General features: G+C 41.5%; 1 gene segment (V, D, J or C); it reads left to right on the forward strand.

Annotated features, from left to right (window-relative positions):
• The first annotated feature begins 135 nt into the window (after window positions 1-135).
• Window positions 136-16,780, forward strand: LOC140716193 (Ig heavy chain C region-like). The segment is given in 6 exon segments: window positions 136-205; window positions 8,333-8,653; window positions 9,689-9,991; window positions 11,684-12,001; window positions 15,890-16,210; window positions 16,385-16,780. Coding segments are annotated over 5 exon segments (1,557 nt in total).
• The last annotated feature ends 3,782 nt before the right edge of the window (window positions 16,781-20,562 follow it).

Below are 20,562 nucleotides of genomic sequence, written 5' to 3' on the forward strand. Positions count from 1 at the left end.
ACTGAATAAATACAGGAGCGAGTGAAACTGAAGGAAATGGAATATATTGGTCAGCCGTGTTTTATACAGTTCGTGTATTATTGTGGAAAGCCTCCGTCAACAATTCAGCTTTAATGATTACTTTTTGAATTGCGCTGAATAGGAAGTTAATCATTGTGTTATTATTACTACGACGGAGCTGGCACAAAGCTGACTGTGATACCTGGTAAGTGATTTTTTTTATTACATTTTGAGAAATCACGTACTTTTCCCCGAAGTAAAGTATAATTATATTCTCGTTTAAATGATGCAAACCGAAAAGGGCAATATGATAATGTATTTTTGGAATATAAGCATTTCATTAGAAACACGTTAATTGACTAAGACACCCCAGAAGAATTTAAGTACACGCTTTTATCCTCCCAAGATTATACTTTCGCTCGTTTAAAAAGACGAAAATTGAACTTGAAATATTTTTACAAATCGAAGCGCACAAATTACCCTCGACCTGCTACACCCTAACCCCGTCCGATGGTTACTTTAAAGTATTACCTGCTGTATTGATATAAGTGCGAGGTCCTCATATCCTTGCATATTTGAGTGTGGATTTACTCCCCAATGGTCGCAGACCCAAGTAGGAAAGAACTTTGAAGATGAAATAGGTTTCAGTTCAGATTAATAACTTGATACTTCGAGGGGCTGTTAAAACATATATTCGTTGCGATAAAAAACTTGTCATTTAGCTGGAATAGAAGAAAAAATGTCTTCTATTTAGAAACACATATCATGCTCTAACAAATCCATACATTTAGTGAGCGCCTAGACGACCAGGATTAAACATATTTTCTGTTGTCAGAATTGTTGGAATTGTATAACTTTGGTTATATTTTAGTGTCAATCGTCAGAAGATTCAGGGAGGGCAGAGGGAGGCAAAAGGTCTGTGCGCAAGGCCAGAAGAGATACTGAATCAAGGTCAAAATAATCAATGTATTCTTTGAAAGAAGAGCACAATAAATATCAAGTCTCTACCATCTCGCTGAATGCTTTAGTCAATTGGCAGGGCACTACATTTAATTAAAAGTTACACTCCAGATCTTAATGAATGATATTCTAGATGTGTCAGTGTCGCTCATGACACCAATTATAAGGGTTTACATTGGTAAACAGACCGTGCTATGGTACAAAATATAAAACTGTCGTCATTGAAGCAGTATGCTCAAATATGGGTTGCAATGGAAACGTTTCTGCGAAACGGGTTTTAATTTTCATCAATCAATTGAATGATAGCGTTTACAAGTAGGTCCTTCCTAAAACAAACTCAAATTAAAGCAGACCTCCGACAATATTATGGGATCCACAAATGTCAGCGAAGCAATTCGCAAAAATATCTATCATTCTTCCAATTTGCTTGAACTTATTATTGTTTGTTTGCTTCATCTTTCTTAGTTTTAATCATGCTGTTACGCTCCTTTGTCCGAGCGTAGTCGTGTTTAAAAGTCCTCTGAATCTCGTTCTTAATGGATTTTTGTGGGAACCCAGTCCAATTCCACATGTGTGTGTGTGTGTGTGTTTTTTTGTTAAATAGGCAAGTAAACAGCATCGTCTTTGTTTGTATATAGCGCTGTGGAGTATTACTCCGTCGGCCCGGCCCATTTTCTCCCAAATTAATGTAGATCATCCCCCTGGGTTTTGATCTCATTGGGAAAGGAACTTTTCAGACGTCAAGCACAGCCTATTTCATGCACTTAACTGAGAAACTGGGAAGGAATCAGCATTTGAGATGAGTACGAGAGGGTGAATGTATTAAATACTTAGAAACACCATCAACACCCTTTCTATTTTACTGTGCTATTTCCAATTGAAGGGAATTTGTTTTTCAGTCCAATAAAGTGTATTGGACTACCCTTTCACTTCACTGTCATCAGTTTTGTTATAAGCTCTATATCTCCCCTCCTTCTGTAATATGTGATTACCTTTTGCTTTGCATGTCCGCAAAGATCCCTGCTTTGTACCCTGACTCTTCGAGTTGTGATAGAGTTGCGCTAACAGCTAAGCTACTGTGTGCCTTGTACTTCTCCATAGCTCTTTCCAAATATCCATGTTGCCTTCGCCAAAATATCTTTGAGACTAATTATAAACATTCTGGTCCCAAACACCTATCCTGTGATTCTAGTGAGCAGCATTGCCCTATTACAATGTCAGCCATATTCCAAAGATGTCTCCTTAGGATTAGTGGATTTGGGCATGCGCTGGAAACTTTGCGACAATTGCAGGCTGCCCAGCACCTTCCTGACTCAATGGATTTGACGCAAACTGCTCGTTTCACGAGTTTGCTGCTATTTCATTCCATAAGGCCATTAGACCATAAGAGATAAGAACAGAATTAGGCCATCTGGCCCATCGCATCTGCTCCGCCATTTCATCATGACTGATCCAATTTTCCTCTCCTATTCAATCTCCTGTCTTCTCCCTGTTCGTGTCCTGACCAATCAAGAATCTATCAACCTCAGCTTTAAATATACATAAAGACCTGGTCTCCACAGCTTCATGCGGCAAGAATTCCACAGATTCACCACTCTCTAGCTAAATAAATTCCTCCTCATATCCGTTGTAAAAGGGCGCCTGTCTATTCTGAAGTTGTGTCCTCTGGTCTTAGACTCTCCCACTATAGGAAACATGCACCCCACATCCATTCATTCTATCAAGGCCGTTCACTATTCGATAGGTGAAAATGTGTCACGCCTCATTCTTCTGAATTCTAGCGAATACTGGCAGAGCCATTTAACACTACACTCTTCATATGAAAAGCCAATCAATCCTAGAATCATTTTTGTGAACCTCCTATGAACCTTCTCCAGTTTTAACACATCCTTTCGAAGACAAGGGGCTGAAAATTGCTCACAGTACTCCATCTGAGGACTCAACAGTGTTTTATGAAGTTTCTGCATTACATTCTTGCTTTTATATTCTAGTCCTCTTGAGATGGATGCGAACATCGCATTTCTTTCCTCACCATAGAGTCAATCTGCAAATTAATCTTTAGGGAATCCTGCACAGGCACTCCCAAGTCACATAGCGCCACAGTTTTTTTTTTGTATTTTCTACCCACTTATAAAGTAGTTAACTCTTTTATTTCTTCTACCAAGGTGTATGACCGTGCATTTCTCGACACTGTATTCCAACTGCCATTTCTTCGCCTGCCGATTCTCTTAATCTGTCTAGGGCCGCTCTGTGGCCCCTCTATTTACTCAAAACTACTTGCCCTTCTACCTATCTTCGTATCATCTGCAAACGTTTCAACAAAACCATCAATTGCATTATTCAAATTATTGAAATATAACGTAAAACAGAATCGATCCCAACACTAGTGGAACACGACTAGTCATCGGCAACCAGACAGAAAAGGCTTGCTTTGCTTCCTGCCAAACGGCCACTGCTTTCATGCTAGAAACTTCCTGTAATTCCATGGGCTCTTAGCATGTTCAGCAGCTTCATGAGTGGCACCTCGTCAAAGGCCTTCTGAAAATCCAAATACGCAATATCAATCAATCATTGAACTGGGCACAGCAAATTGTCTCTCGTAGTATAAAAATGGATCCTTAATTGGCAGGGTGGACTCGGAGAATTAAAGTGGTATTATGTTCAATGTAGAAACATAAGAAATATAGAAAATAGGTGCAGGAGTAGGCCATTCAGCCCTTCGAGCCTGCACCGCCATTCAGTATGAAGATGGCTGATCATCCAATTCAGAACCCTGTACCTGCCTTCTCTCCATACTCCCTGATCCCTTTAGCCACAAGGGCCATATCCAACTCCCGCTTAAATATAGCCAATGAACTGGACTCAACTGTTTCTTGCGGCAGAGAATTCCACAGATTCACCACTCTCTGTGTGAAGAAGTTTCTCCTCATCTCGGTCCTAAAAGCTTTCACCTTTATCCTTAAACTATCACCCCTCGTTCTGAACTTCCCCAACATCGGGAACAATCTTCCTGCATCTAGCCTGTCCAATCCCTTTAGAATTTTATACGTTTCAATAAGATCCCCCCTCAATCTTCTAAATTTCAGCGAGTATAAGCCCAGTCGATCCAATCTTTCATCATATGAAAGTCCTGCCATCCCAGGAATCAATCTGGTGAACCTTCCTTGTACTCCCTGTATGGCAAGAATGTCTTTCCTCAGATTAGGGGACCAAAACTGCTCACAATACTCCAGGTGTGGTCTCACCAAGGCCTTGCACAACTACAGTAGAACCTCCCTGTTCCTGTACTCGAATCCTCTTGCTATGAATGCCAACATACCATTCGCCTTTTTCACCGCCTGCTGTACCTGCATGCCCACATTCAATGACTGGTGTACGATGACACCCAGGTCTCGTTCCACCTCCCCTTTTCCTAATCGGCCACCATTCAGATAATAATTTGTTTTCCTGTTCTTGCTTCCAAAGTGGATAACCTCACATTTATCCACATTAAATTGCATCTGCCATGAATTTGCCTACTCCTAACCTATCCATGTCACCCAGCATCCTCTTAGCATCCTCCTCACAGCTAACACCTCCGCCCAGCTTCGTGTCATCCGCAAACTTGGAGATGCTGCATTTAATTCCTTCGTCTAAATCATGAATATATATTCTAAACAACTGGGGTCCCAGCACTGAGCCTTGCGGTACCCCATTAGTCACTGCCTGCCATTCTGAAAAGGTCGCGTTTATTCCCACACTTTGCTTCCTGTCTGCCAACCAATTCTCTACCCACATCAATACCATACCCCCAATACCGTGTGCTGTAAGTTTGCACACTAATCTCCTGTGTGAGACGTTGTCAAAATCCTTTTGAAAATCCAAATACACCACATCCACTGGTACTCCCCTATTCACTCTACTAGTTACCTCCTCAAAAAATTCTATAAGATTCTTCAGACATGATTTTCTTCTTAAATACATGCTGACATTGTCTGATGATTTCACAGCTTTCCAAATGTGCTGTTATCACATCTTTGATAACTGACTCTAGCATTTTCCCCACCACCGATGTCAAGCTAACCAGTCTATAATTCCACCGTTTCTCTCTCCGTCCTTTTTTCAAATGTGGGGTTACATTAGCCACCCTCAAATCCTCAGGAACTAATCCAGAATCTAAAGAGTTTTGAAAAATTATCACTAATGTATCCATTATTTCTTGGGCTACTTCCTTAAACACTATGGGATGCAGACCATCTGGCCCTGGGGATTTAACTGCCTTTAATCCTTTCAATTTACCTAACACCACTTCCCTACTAACATGTATTTCCCACAGTTCCTCCATCTCACTAGACCTTCGGTCCCCTACTATTTCCGGAAGATTATTTATGTCTTCCTTAGTGAAGACAGAACCAAAGTAGTTATTCAATTGGTCTGCTATTTCCTTGTTCGCCGTGATCAATTCACTTGTTTCTGACTGTAAAGGACCTACATTTGTCTTGATAAATATTTTTCTTTTCACGTATCTATAAAAGGTTTTACATCAGTTTTTATGTTCCCTGCCAGCTTTCTCTCATAATCCTTTTTCCCTTTCCTAATTAATCCCTTTGTCTTCCTCTGCTGGACTCTGAATTTCTCCCAGTTCCCAGGTGTGCCGCTTTTTCTGGCTAATTTGTATGTTTCTTCTTTGGACTTGATACTATCTCTAATTTCCCTTGTCAGCCACGGGTGCACTACCTTCCCTGGTTTATTCTTTTGCCAAACTGGGATGAACAATTGTTGTAGTTCATCCATGCGATCTTTAAATGCTTGCCATTGCATATCCACCGTCAACCGTTTAAGTATCATTCGTCAGTCTATCTTAGATAATTCACGTCTCATAACTTCGAAGCGACCCTTCTTTAAGTTCAGAACCTTTGTTTCTGAATTAACTATGTCACTCTCCATCTTAATGAAGAATTCTACCATATTATCCATCTTACACAACAGGCCTCGCACGACAAGATTGCTAACTAACGCTTCCTCATTGCTCAATACCCAGTCTAGAATGGCCTGCTCTCTAGTTGGTTCCTCGACATTTTGGTTCAGAAAACCATTCCAATACATTCCAAGAAATCCTCTTCCTCGGCACCCTTATAAATTTGGTTCACCCAATCTATATGTAGATTGTAGTCACCCATTATAACTGCTGTTCCTTTATTGCACGCATTTCTAAGTTCTTGTTTAATGCCATCCCCAATCTCACTACTACTGTTAGGTGGCCTGTACACAACTCCGACCAGTGTTTTCTGCCCCTTAGTGTTATGCAGCTCTACCCATATCGATTCCACATCCTCCAGCTAGTGTCCTTCCTTTCTATTATGTTAATCTGCTCTCTCACTGGCAACGCTATCCCACTTTCCTTTCTTTCCTGTCTATCCCTCCTGAATATTGAATATCCCTGGATGTTGATCTCCCATCCTTTGTCACCCTGGAGCCATGTCTCTGTGATCCCAACTATTTCATATTCATTAATAACTATCTGCACAGTCAATTCATCCACCTTGGTGCTCCTCGCATTTACACACAAAGCCTCCAGGCTTGTTTTACGACATTCTTAGCCCTTATACAATTATGTTGAAAAGTCGCCCGTTTTGATTTTTGCCCTGGATTTGCCTGCCTGCCACTTTTACTTTTCACTTTACTACTTTTTGCTTCTACTCTCATCTACTCTCATCTGTCTCTCTGCACTTGTTTCCATCCCCCTGCCACATTAGTTTAAATCCTCCAGAACAGCAGGACTTCCTTGACTTATTTCTATTTTCCTCTTCCTCGACCCTAACACCCTGGTTTCCTTCCCCTTGCCAACTCAGTTTAAACTCATGTTTAACTCATGCTATCAACTCATGTTATCTACTGCCTGCTCTATCTGAGTAGAAACACAGTCAACTTGCCATTGTTGATTCCCACATTCAGTGCACCTCAGCAATCATCAACAGCAACTTGCAGTTTGAGAAAAATGGAAACGAGCTGAAGTTGAAAGATAACTTTTGTCTCGTTCAGGTAAACCTAGTCTAAAATTGTGCAGACTATAAAATACTATATTCTGTAATATGGACAGACTGCTGACGTTTCAGATACGACTACCATTTAACAAGCCTACATATCATCATCATTATCATCGAATTTCAAAGTACATATACGTCATCATACACAACCCTGAAATTGATTTTCTTGCGGGCATTCACAGCAAACATCATGAAACACAACAGAATCAACGAAACCCGCACACATTTAGACGGACAACCAAATGGCAAAAGACAAACTGTGCAAATCAAACAGAAAACAAAACAAGTAAAATAAATAAACAATAAATATCGTCAACATGAGATGAATATATATATATATATATATTTTTTTTTTAACTGAGCCCAGAGGTTATGGGAACAGTTCAACGTCTGGGGAAATGAAGTTGAGTAAAGGTATTCCTTCTGGTTCAAGAAACTGATGTTGAAGGGGTAATATTTGTTTTCGAAACAATTATTTTGGGTACCTAGGCTTCGGTACCTCCTTCCCAATGGCGGCAGCGAGAAGAGAGCGTGGCCTGGAACCCTGGGTCATTGAAGATAAATGCTGCATTTCTGCGACAGCGCGGCGAATAGATGGGCTTAATGGTGGGGAAGGTTGCATTCGCCATGAACTATGCTGTATTCACGACCATTTTTTGCAGGATGTCCGTTCAAGGGCATTGATATTTCCATATCAGACCGTAATGCAACCAGTCAGTATACCCTCTACGGCACATCTACGTAAGTTTATCACGTTTTAGATGACATACCGGATATTTTTAAACTTTTAAGAGAGTAGTTGCGCTGCCGTGCTTTCTTTCTAATGGCACTTACCAGCTGGAGTCTGGATAGATCCTCTGAAATGATAACGCAGAGGAATGTGAAGTTGCTAACTCTCTCCACCTTTGACCCCTAGATGATGACAGGCAGATAGACCCGCGGTTTTCTCCTCCTGTAGTCAATAATCAGCTGCTTGGTCTTGCTGCCATTGAGTGAGAGATTTTATTCTGACAGCTAGATTTTAAATCTCTCTCCTCCAGTCAATTCGTATGGCCCACGACAGCTTTGATACCACAAAGAATAATCAGGCGAAATTTCGAAATACTATTCAAGGTATATAAAAATAAAATAACCGTAAGCTGTGATACCACTACGCTGAAGGAAATATTTCAGCTTCAGTCATCCCTTCAGCCAAAAGGTCTTAGAAATGCTAACGTAGTTCTTGACGTGTAAAAATTCCTATGACGCAAGGAATATTGTAGTTGTCTTATGCCTTACAGATTGTCAAAAGAACAACGTAAAATTGATCCAATCATTTCAAAGACTTTTGTTTTTGTTCATTTTAGTAAAACAACCGACCCCGCCAAACATCACTCTTGTCTATTCTGCAACTGCCGAACAAAAAGCACAGGGCTTTGTGGAATTGATTTGTCTCATGAGCGAATACCGACCTGGAAACATTGCAGTGGCCTGGCAGAAAAACGGACAAGCCGTACAGTCCGGGTTTACCACCACTTCTTCCACTAAAAGTTCAGACGAAACGTTTACCTCAGCAAGTGTGCTCAAAGTGCCTCTAAACGAATGGGCCAGTGGTGCTGTGTACTCGTGTAGTGTATCCCACTCTGCAACCAGCAGCAACATCCGCAAAGAAATACGAGCTGAGTCAGGTAAGAATGAGTTCCCAATCCATTGGTGCAGTATTTCCACTTTCCTCCTCAATATTTCATTTGGTGGGCTGTAATGATCTACGGACAAGATTTAAAAATAACCAGACTACTAAAGATTGAGATGCGTGTCAGTATCAAGTTTGGATAAGGGAAAGATAGGAGTGTGATTCGGAATGATTAGGCAGCAAACATTAAAATATCAGAGGTAAGAATGACAAGAAAATCTTGCGAGGAGTAGTCAGCAGACGTCATGGCGCATCAGTGAATATTGATTTCTGATCATGTTAATGCATCGAATAGAGTTTGCATATCTGAAATGATTCTAAAGAATCCGGACTTCTTTAAAAAATAAGCATAGGAAAGGGGCAGTAATATAACATCCTCCATGATTCCCTTTAACTTTCAATTTTAACAGCACGTTAATTTTTACTGATATGTTATATCTGTGGCTGGTATCAGCATGCAATAATGAAAATGTTGCAAAATAGATAAATAAAAAGAAGAAAGTAGTCGAGGCAACCACTTGACTTATCAAACAGTTAAACCTTGTGCTAAACTGGTCCATCATTCTTGCATAAATAGATTGAATACTGCATATTTATTTAGCATTTCTTTCCACCTTACATTCACTTCCACCTTCTATCTTCATGTGTTCTGTCCTCCCTCAGTCAATCTCTCTGTCTCGCGGCAACCCATTGACTGTTCTGCCACAAGCCACTGCCCCTTCACCACGCCGGTGTTTTATCACTGTCCTCCTTTCCGGGTATGGCCGGCTGCATCTCTCTCTCTATCCTTCGCCACACTTATCTATGAATGACTATATGTTATTCATTTTCAACCATTTTCCTTTCTTTCAGTGTGGAAGAGTAGCGTGTGGTCATGATCTGACCCAAGGGTGTACGAAAAGACGACTTAAGCATCATTTAAATCGAACAAATTCCACCTTAAGCTCTTAACGTGTAGCAGGTTATTACTATATTGAAATCCTTGCTAAACTTCAGATTCGTCATGAGCCCTCTCAATTATATCTTCTAGAATTCGCATTATTTCTCAGAGATCCTACCGTTGAAGAAATGTGGATAAACAAAACTGCCACACTGGTGTGTGAAGTGATCGCCACGATTCCAGCTGAGGTTTCCATCTCTTGGACAGTGGGTGGAAAGGAACAGGCTGATGGTGTTGAAACAGAACAAGCAGCAAAGATCGGGAGACAGTACGTGACAGTCAGCCGTTTGACCAGCAGCGTGGCCGAGTGGGACAGCGGGGTAGAATACTCCTGCTCGGTGCAGGACAATCAATCAGCTGCTCCGTTATCAAAACGGACACGAAACGCAAAAGGTGGGTGCAATACCAACAATCAAAATGTTGGTAAAAACAATAATCTGTTTTTTGGTACAGAAAGAGGAGCAGAAACTGCCAGGCCGCAGTATTCAGGGAAAACAGGCATGATGGTGAACGAGTTGCCCTCTGCTAGAATCATAATGTATAATCTTATTCAGGGCAAGACAGGTTTTCTGACAAATGGTGCACCGATAGCGTTCCACCCAAGAGTTCGTCGAATGAAATGTTGAAAGCTTAGGGCCCGACAGCATTGGAACAGACCCTTCGGTCGACTGAACCCAAACCCGCTTCAACACTCATTCAACGATTTCCACTCGAATCTATTTTATTGTTTCGTAGCTTCAACAATTCCTCGCAGATTCTACTCTGTTGAAGAGTAAGTAATGGTAAGTGGACCTGGCAAGCACCGGCATGTTGTTCGATATGGAAATCGGAGAACCTAAAACAAAACGCGCACAGCTACACGGCAACCGAATAAACTCCAGTAGAGCAGGTTATGACCGAAACCAGGTTTCTGGAGACTTGCAACAGGCATTCTAATAATTGTATCCTTCTACTACTCCTCTGAGAAGTTGTAGTCATAAAATCATACTGCACAGAAATACAGTTGGCCCTCCGAACCCAATGTTCAAAGATGTTTCATATCTACCTCAATCCAATTTTCAGCAACAGAAAAAAAATATCTTTGAATGTCTTTACTAATTCAGTGATGGTCTAAATATTTGCCAAATGCGGTGAGCGTGTCCACTTCCAGCGTGATTAAAATATCAACAGTCTCGTTTGTACTAGCTTTCCTTAAGGTACCCTCTAAAGCTCTTCCCACTTAATTTAAGTACATGCCATCTTTGGATTTCATAGTCTAGACATGCGAATGCTGTTGTCTACTTATCCTACCCATGTTGCTGATAATTTTGCATGGTGTTGTTGGGTCACTACTCAGTTTCCTTCACTCCAGAAAAAACAAGCCCAGCGATTCTAATTGCTCCCCATAACTGACGTTCTCCAACCCAGTTAACATACTGTTGTATCTCTTATGCACTCTTTCCAGCGCAATGCCATTACCTTACAACGAGGCGACCAAATATTTCTAAATCTAGTGCACCAGTGTTTGGTAAATTTAAAACAGAGCGTCCCAAATTTCATATGCTAATCTGGACCTGTGAAAGCAAGTATGCCGTGTTCCTTTGAAAACGCACCATCTACCGGTGCTGCTACTTTCAGGGAACTATGGACTTAGACCCTAATATCTCTCTGTTCATAAACATTCCTTAATAATGAAATATTTTCTATTCATGGCGTACCCCTTCTTCAGTTCCCAAACTGCATCGACACGCATTTCTCAATCTGCTTCCGCAAACTCTAACATTGTATTTGATCTGTATTGCCACAGCTTTTGATACCCATCATCGCGTTTGAAAACACCACCGTTTACTCTAATCCATAAACTCAGAAATTATATTTTCTATATGCACATTCATATCGTTATATCACAAACAACATAGCTCTCAGGACCGTGGTACGCCGCTCGTGATACACTTCCGGGCAGAAAGTTATCACTACCATTATCCTTAACAGCTGACTAACAAGTAGAACGCTCACCATGGATTCTTAAACAACTTGTCCAGCGCATAGTTAGGAAACTTGTCCAACTTGTTTTGGAGATTAAGACTGATTGACCTTCTCTTGCAGCCAAACCAGTGAAACCAAGGGTACGCCTCTTGTCCCCGTCTCCAGAGGAGATTCAAACTGCGGGTATCGCTACGCTCACATGCATGATAACGGGATTCTACCCCGATGACATAACCGTTTTGTGGCAGAAGGACAGAGCCGCATTCCACTCGAACGCAACCAGCCTCCCAACTGCACTTCAACAGGACATGACCTTCAGCACGAGAAGCCTCCTTTACTTGACTGCAGACGATTGGAAGAAGGACGCAACATACACCTGTGTCGTCACGCACCCACCTTCAAAGTCAACTGTGAAAGCAAACATCAGCACCCCGAGAAGTAAGTACAATTTGTCAAAAGGCACACATCCTTTCCATGCTTTACATCCCAGTCAAGAGATAAAACTACAGAAAGGTCGGCAATGAGCAGATTGAAACGATCATTACTGTAGTACTTTATTAGTAATCAGACCTCTCCGTCGGTCCGATAAGGTAACATATGTGAGCGTCAACTATAATTAGTGTTATATAATCGAATCTCTGTTGAACATGGGGAGACAAACTGAATTATAATGTTAACGTACCTCACCAATAGGACCTCAATAGGGTAAAGCTGGAAGAACGTGTGCAAATATTAATTGATGAATGGCAATATGAACGGAGCCATTCTTGGCGTTTGTAATTATACCCTAAGATCATACACCAATGGACCACGCTTGTAAACAGGTTTGTTTAAAGTGCAATATGATCAATAGATATGAATTAGCATATTAATACCTCGCAGGTGATAGAGTGGTGCTTTAATGGTAAGTCTTCGACATGGCCGGCGTGAATAATTGGGTGAGAATCGTCCTCTGTAAGAAGTTGTAGATCGTCCTATAGAATACGTGGGTTTCCTCCTAGTATTCCTGTTACCTTCCACAGTCGAAAGACGTACCGGGTATTTGGTTAATTGGTCATTCTGAATTGTCCAGCGATTAGGCCAGGGTTATATCGGAGGTTGTTGGTGGTGCGGTCCGAATGGTCAGAAGGGCGATGGCTACATATATCTTTAAATAAGTAAGTAAGTAAATAACTGCATATTAAATAGATCGATCGATAGATAGATAAATGTGAGCCAAACTAACTGGTGTTCAGTAAGTATTGAAATCGTCCACACCACTAGCAGCCATCCGACCAGGACATGTGAGGCAATGTCTGAGTTGAAACTGTTCTCACATCCCTTCTTTTTTGAACTTATGTTACATTGAAATATTGGCATGCAAACCATTCCTCCGTGGAACAGGAAAGTAGATATGCCTCTCGGTGTAGAGAGTGATTCCTCATTTATGGCCTGTTTATTTTTATCTCGCATGCTGTTGATGATGCTCGGCCCTGATCTCACAACAACGCACAATGCTATCCACGAATGTCTACGGGGACTCTTGAATCCACGCTGTAGGGAGTTCAGACTATCGTTCGCTTTTACGGAAAAGATGGAATGTAGTTTACAGGAAAATGCAAAGTCAACATAGTTGCATCAATCGTTTGGACAATTAGATCCCATTATACAGCGAAGTGCAATACATTTACCTAGTGCTACAACGCGGAGTAGGCCATTCCGGCCGTTCGAGGCACGTCGCCCCAGCAGCTGCACAACGCTGGTTAACCCTATCCTAATCATGGGACAATTTACGATGACTAATTAACCTACCCTGTCGGTCTTTTGCCTGTGTGAGGAAAGTGGAGCATCCGAGAAGACCAATACATTCTACGGGGAAGACTTAAAGACTTCTTACAGAATGACACGGGCATTGAACTCCGAAATCCAGAACGCTCCGACCTGTAATAACGTCGCTCTACTTCTGCGCTGCCTTGGTGTCGTCTTGTCGGTTGGAGTCATAAATTGCACCAAAAGAAACTATGAAAATCATTATACCGGCACAAGGACATCATTGTATTAGATTGTCAGGGCAGTTCTTAAGTACCCTTCAGGAACTTCATGAATTTTACCTCCTTTCCATGATAAGGACAGATGGTTGCTTACGAATGTATATTGCTCAAATCTAATCACAACTCCTCATCAAATGAAGCTGTTAACGTATTATTGCGGGATGATCTATGTAGCAAGGGAAAGTGGAATTTCTACGATTATTAGTTCCAGAAAGAAATTGCAACAACCTGTTCTTGATATTCAATTATTTACGTAAAAGAGCATGCAGACCACGATGAACCCCAACACTTTTCAGATTTCGCCCATCACCTTTCCAGCTCTTAGCTTCATCCCACCCCCTCCGGTCTTCTCCTATCATTTCGCATTTCCTCCTCCCCTCACTACTTTCCAATCTCTTACTATCTTTCCTTTCGGTTCGTCCTGACGAAGGGTCTCGGCCGGAAACTTCGACAGCGCTTCCCCCTATAGATGCTGCCTGGCCTGCTGTGTTCCACCAGCATTTTGTGTGTATTGTTGTTTGAATTTCCAGCATCTGCAGATTTCCTCGTGTTTACTCTTTAAATTCTACTGCGAAGCCTCTGCCAGTGATGTCTACACTGAAGAAGTTTAAATCTTCTCTTCGACGGGAGTTCAGTGAAACCCTCTCTCGCTGCTCCCCATCTACAATTCCTTCGGCCCTTCAACTTTTCGATCATATTTTGACCCAGACCCGCTATTACAGCCATATATCCTTCCTTGGAACGTGTCTCCGCCGCCAACTGATTCTAGTTGGCTTCAGGATCCGTTTTCGAGCTTCTCAATTTGGATCCTTTCCCTTCTCCAGCTCTGTATCACTTTCGCCAATCACCTTTCCAGCTCTTAGCTTCATCCCACCTCCTCCGGTCTTCTCCTATCATTTCGCATTTCCCCCTCCCCCCACTACTTTCAAATCTCTTGCTATATTTCCTTTCGGTCAGGCCTGACGAAGGGTCTCGGCCCAGAACGTCGACAGCGCTTTTCCCTATAGATGCTGCCTGGCCTGCTGTGTTCCACCAGCATTTTGTGTGTGTTTTTTCTTTGAATTGCCAGCATCTGCAGATTTCCTCGTGTTTGCACTACCGTTCTACTCATTTCTCCTAAGTTGATATCCTCACGTTTTCCACCTTACATTCAATCAGCTAAGTATTAGCAATTTATTTTCTTGTCCACACCCCTCTAAATTTTCCCGGAATCCTTCTCACAGATCACGATGCCGCCTAGCTTGTATTCCCAGCAAACAGACATATTACAGCATATCCAACAGTTATATCATTGAAATAGACTAAGAGTAGCCGAGGCCCCAGTACCAATCGCTGCTTTTACGACCGTAAACTCTTATTTCAGTCGCTTCTGTTACATGATTGGTGTACGGTTTAACATGCACAAAATGGACTGCTCTTATTCACCTAAGCTACTCTAACAGTATTTCCCTAACACTAGATATCGTGATATCGTAAATATTGCAGCTGTCGGCTCAAACATTGCAGTAGACTTTAGTAATTTTCAAGATCAATTATGTGGCAATTGTTCGCTGTGAACACGTGGTTCTATTATATCTTGTGGCATGTGGTAACCTACACAGACACTGTGGCCACTTCGGTTTCACTATACTGGCACGTTTTCCTATTTCTAGTGGAGTTCCTCCAGCAAAATATTATGGAAAGTATTGAGGAGATAGCAGTCAGTACTGGGATCATAAATTGTTGCTGTCCTGAACACACAACAGCGCTCTTATTAGGATTTATAGATATTTTATATTTTGTTTCCTTATTTTGAACAGCATTCCACTCTGTACATAATGGAGACAATGCTCTCAAACTTTGCAGTTTTTACTGAGTATAGCTTTACACTTAATTATCCTATTCGGTCAATTTGTTTCAACATCACAATAGAAACTGAAAGACAAACGTTTTGCTCATTTTATGTGAATCTCTTCCAATGCAGCCACGTTCAGGCCAACGAGCCACGTTTACCCTCAGTATTCTGTTGATCTTAGGGTGAACATTCGCGTTCCCGAATGCAGCCACGGTTAAATTCATGTCAATGTAATCTTTGCGCTGTGGTATAAATAAACGGGAGTATTATTTAGGATATCACCTGAAGAAGATAGAGGAATCAATCTGATAAGGCAGGAGAAACGGTATTAGCGAAGCAGAAAATAACACAGAGAAATGCATAGAAAGTGGGATTATGAGCTACTGTGGCCTGGTTACAGTTGGTATAATCCACATCTCAAGTATCATAAAATGAAAATAACCATTCCCACTTTTTTGCCAGAAGACTGCCATGAGGCTGATATTAATGTCATCATAAAAAAGCCTTCCTTTGAAGAGATTTGGACGCTTCGGAGAGCAACCATTGTGTGCGAAGTGGTTTACACAGATTTAGAGAATGTCACAGTCTCTTGGCGAGTAAATGGAAGTCGAAGAATGAACGGAGTAGAGACTCGCGGTCCAGAGTGGAGGGGAAGTAAATCCGTCATCATCACCAAACTGAAAGTCAGTGTAGAGGAGTGGAACAGTGGAACCGAATACCTCTGCTTCGTAGAAGACCGTGATCTGCCAACACCACTGACAATCGCCACCAAAAAAAACAAGGGTAAGCGCAATTAAACCCCGTGTTGAGGCCGCAGAGTGCATTAAATAAACTGTTGGACAGTGACATTCATGAACCAGTCAATAGAATGGTAAATAAAATCTCTAATCTTGAGGATTACGGAGTAATCTGCAAGTCACAGACGAAACTAATTTAACATATATTTTTCTATTCCAGTTACTGAAGTGCACCGTCCGAAAGTCTACCTCTTGCACCCATCAGCTGAGGAGATTCAAGCAGAGGAAGCAGCTACCCTAATTTGCCTCGCGACCGGTTTTTATCCAGAAGATATATATGTCGGCTGGATGGCTAATGACACCCTTTTGCATTCGGGATACTCCATCCAGTTTAACAGCGATAAGGAAAACGGCTCTAACTCAGTCACCAGCAAACTGAGGATCAGCGCAGAAGACTGGGAGAAGGGAACCACCTATAGCTGTTTGGTTGGACATCCGTCGCTACCAACAAATTTAGTCAGAAGTATTAATAAATCCCACGGTAAACCTACTTTAGTTAACGTGTCACTTGTACTAACTGACAACTTTAAATCGTGCGTCTAATTTTGCTTGATTCAATGACTAATACTTTGGAAGTATTTCTTGCTTACTGCGTAGCTGTTTGAGTTATCGTTTTGCAGATTCACAGAAGACCACGCATAGTATTCACTCTTCAGATTATCCCACAAGTGAAATATTCCATTAATGTCATCTGTTCAGTAACATTGTGATGAGCTCTCGATAACATTAGAATGATTTTAGATTTACAGTGATTCTAAAAATATAGTACTTCGGAGATGTTAGTAAGGCATGGAATAGATAGCAGACAGTGATTTATTCTGTATGCCACATTACTTTGAAATAAATTCAGAATGAAAACCTTTTACCGTCCAGGTGTGTTCTCTTATCTTTGCAACTAAGAGTAATCCATGACTCGGTTTTATATATTAGCTTCATTAATACATCTAGTATACTGCTATTTTCTTCTGACATGTTGCAAATATGGCAGGGAGACGGGGCAGTCAACGATGTAGGGGAAACTACTAAGATTATTCAGATCCTAGCAGTTCGTAGAGATGCGATTCGTGATCTAGTTTGACGGATGGACTCTTTCGTGCATCTGTACCTCTCATCTGAACTTTGAAAGCAAAAGGTCCACATAAAACAGCTCGGAATATGGATGAGGATCAAGTTTATTTTCATGTACATATGTCGTGAATTTTGCGGTATCAGCACAATCAAATACATCAAACTTATAAAAAATTACAACAATAATGCGATACTTAAGAGAGCAAAGCGAGTGTGCTATGTTCATGAGCTCATGGATTGTTTAGAATCTGTTGGTAAAGGAAACAAAATCTTTTCCTAAAATCTCTTGTGCGTGCCTTCGTACCCCTATATCCCTGGTAACGGCAGTGAAAAGAGGGCACGTCCTGGGTGGTGGGAGCCCTTAATGACATTTGCCAATTTTTTGAGGAATCGGCTTTTTGAAGATGTTCTCAATGTTGGGGTCTCGTGTCCATGAAGTAGTTAGATGAAACCCTCTGCTGCTATTACCGATCATTTACGGTAGCGCCTACTTACCAGATGATGATTCCACCAGTTAGAATGTTAGATTTCCGCAGAAATTTTCTTTGGTGACATACTAAATCTTCTCAAATTTCAAATGACATATAACACTGGCGGGCGTTTTTCCCAATTGCATATATATTTTGGGATCAAGATGGATATTCAGAGAGATTGGCGTCCTGGAGCTTAAACTTCACACCCTTTCCATTGCTGACCCCTCGATTAGGACTGATGTGTGTTCCTTCGCCTCCACTTTCTGAAGTCGACAATAAACTCCTTTCTCTTACTGATGTTGAGAACAAGATTATTGTTGTGGCACCACTTAACCATCTGATTAATCTCACTCTTGTACTTCTCTTCATCAAACTGTGAGATTCTGCCGAGAGCAGTTTTCATCGGCAAATTTATAAATCATGTTTATGCCGAAATCGCATTCGAAAAGATCAACTGAGCTGCTGTTCTTTTAGATTTCACGTAAGTCTATCCAGTATTCGCCAAGAAGTTTCCTTCCGTAATATCTCTTCTTACTTCCGGATTATATCTCTACCGTTTCCGTGGGGAATATTTGTGAATACAGTACATGATGCTTGGTTGCTGATTTCAAGCAGAAACATACCTGATGCTAAGTAAATAGCAATGTCGTCCAAGCTCTATTTGACCTTTGACGCTGAGTATACTTCATCCAGTGCTCAAGAGAATGAAGAAGACCGAAGCCTTCGACATCAGCGAATACAAAAGTCATTCCCCTGCAACCATCCCTATTCCTTGTAATTGTTGAAACGGAAATAGATATCAATTCTCGCTATAACGTGCACTTATTCAACACCTGCTTTTACGTCTGTCTCAACTGAACTGCCACTACAAGCTTATCCTTGCATTAGTTCTGAGAACCCACAACTGTGGCAATTCCCTCCCGAGAGCCCTTTTATACAACAGAGAGTGTGTCATTGTGTTCCAGCAGACAGGGTATTTGGCTTATCTTCCCTATGCATATTGACACACACGAGTTAAAGATCTGCCAAACTCTCTCTGTGAACATATTTGTCTTGAAATTCAGAGCTCCACAGCCTCGTCCTTGTCCTCTCAATCTTGTTGTGCCCGACCAGATATCTCAAGGTGAGCCCCTTTTTGGGCAGTCACGTGAAAGTCCAAAACATTGCAAATAATTCAAAAACTGTTTGCAACTTTTCTCATCTATTTCTATTGATATGCTACTTACATCTCGACGTTTAGATCATGCATTTTAAAAACCCAAGGTATTTGCTGTTAAATATTACCCGTGATGTTTTTCGGTGAATGGTACTGTGATATACTAAATAACTACAAATCACTGAGTACTAACATCCATCTAACTGCTCCATTCGTCCCTGCACTTTCCTTTGCTGCACGAGACAAATAGAACATCAACGGGCAATTGGATCTCTGGCGACCTATCCTAATAGTCCTACTTCTGCCCTGTGCTGGTGTCCTTTAACTCCTTGCAAGGAACCTTCAACTCCTTGCAATAATTCTGAAAAATACTGGTGAATACATTAAAAATAATGTGCAACAAATTTATTTCGAAAGCGCCAACGGTGCTAAAAATAAAGAAAGCACAGTCTGAAGCTGCAATGGACAATCGCATGTCCATAGTTAATAGATTTTCAAGGAGATGCAACTTGTAGTTATGTAAGTATCGGTGCGTCATCTGCCGTTGAAATCAATCCAATGTTACTGTATCGGTCCTTATGAATTCCAGATGAACCCTAATATGCTTCTCGAGATGTGATATCTCGAGTGGTGATATAAGTCAGTATTTTATTATCTTGGCTCGGCTGCAGGTACTGAGTTTTGAGGATTACATGGTCTTGGTGGGGCTCAATGCATTCCCTTTAGCACTCCTTTCCTCAATTATTAACCCCTCAGCTCACTGTATAGAGAAGTGCAACTGACTGATGGCTATTGTTACGCCCGTGGTCCCCTCCTTTTTGAGAATCGCAGGATCGCTATTGATTCGAGTCAGGAGACCCAGGAACTGAGAGAAAGACATGCAGAATCCACAAAGAGTTTGGAATGTGTCCTGGCCTCCGAAAGGCGGAACCATTGATAACGGCTATTGTCTCTTGGAGACGGAATTGTGTATTGAATCCTGTACGTTGCCTCGAAGCCCCCAGGCAATGAACCGGGGGGGGGGGGGGAGGGTGTTGGTGGAGGGATTGCATCATCCCACCCTGAATGACATCTGGGACCCTGTGAGTCAGGATAAAAGAGGGTCTGGGGAACAGCCCCTTCGGACGCACCAGAAGAAACGCTAGCGATCCCGTATTAGCGAAAGCCGGTGGGAAGGCCACGTGCGTCCTTTTCCATTTGCCCCGGAATCGGTAGGCCTTTACCACGGAAGAACGGTTTTTAGCTAACAACGGGGAAATCAACTCCCAACGACTCTCGAAGGATTGTCATCATAAAAGGAATGGGCAAGTTTTAACCCGTCTTTCTCTCCAACCAGAAAAAGCTGCAGCTTGAATGAACTAAAGTGACTTTTATATTTCCATCGGACAATACATTATCCCCTAGACGACGATAGAGCTATTTCTTATTGATTATTATTATACCCGCGCTTTTAGATTTAGTATTGACGACGTATATTATCTGTATGTTTGCATTGATATTATTTTTGTGTATTTTTATCAATAAATACTGTTAAAAATAGTACCATCAGACTTCAACGGACCTCTCTATCTTTGCTGGTAAGTGACCCAGTTACGGGGTACGTAACACTATAATATTGCCAGCATTGTAAACAATGTGATC

The sequence above is a fragment of the Hemitrygon akajei genome, chromosome 25, assembly GCF_048418815.1.
Source record: "Hemitrygon akajei chromosome 25, sHemAka1.3, whole genome shotgun sequence".
In the NCBI taxonomy this organism is placed as follows: Eukaryota; Metazoa; Chordata; class Chondrichthyes; order Myliobatiformes; family Dasyatidae; genus Hemitrygon; species Hemitrygon akajei.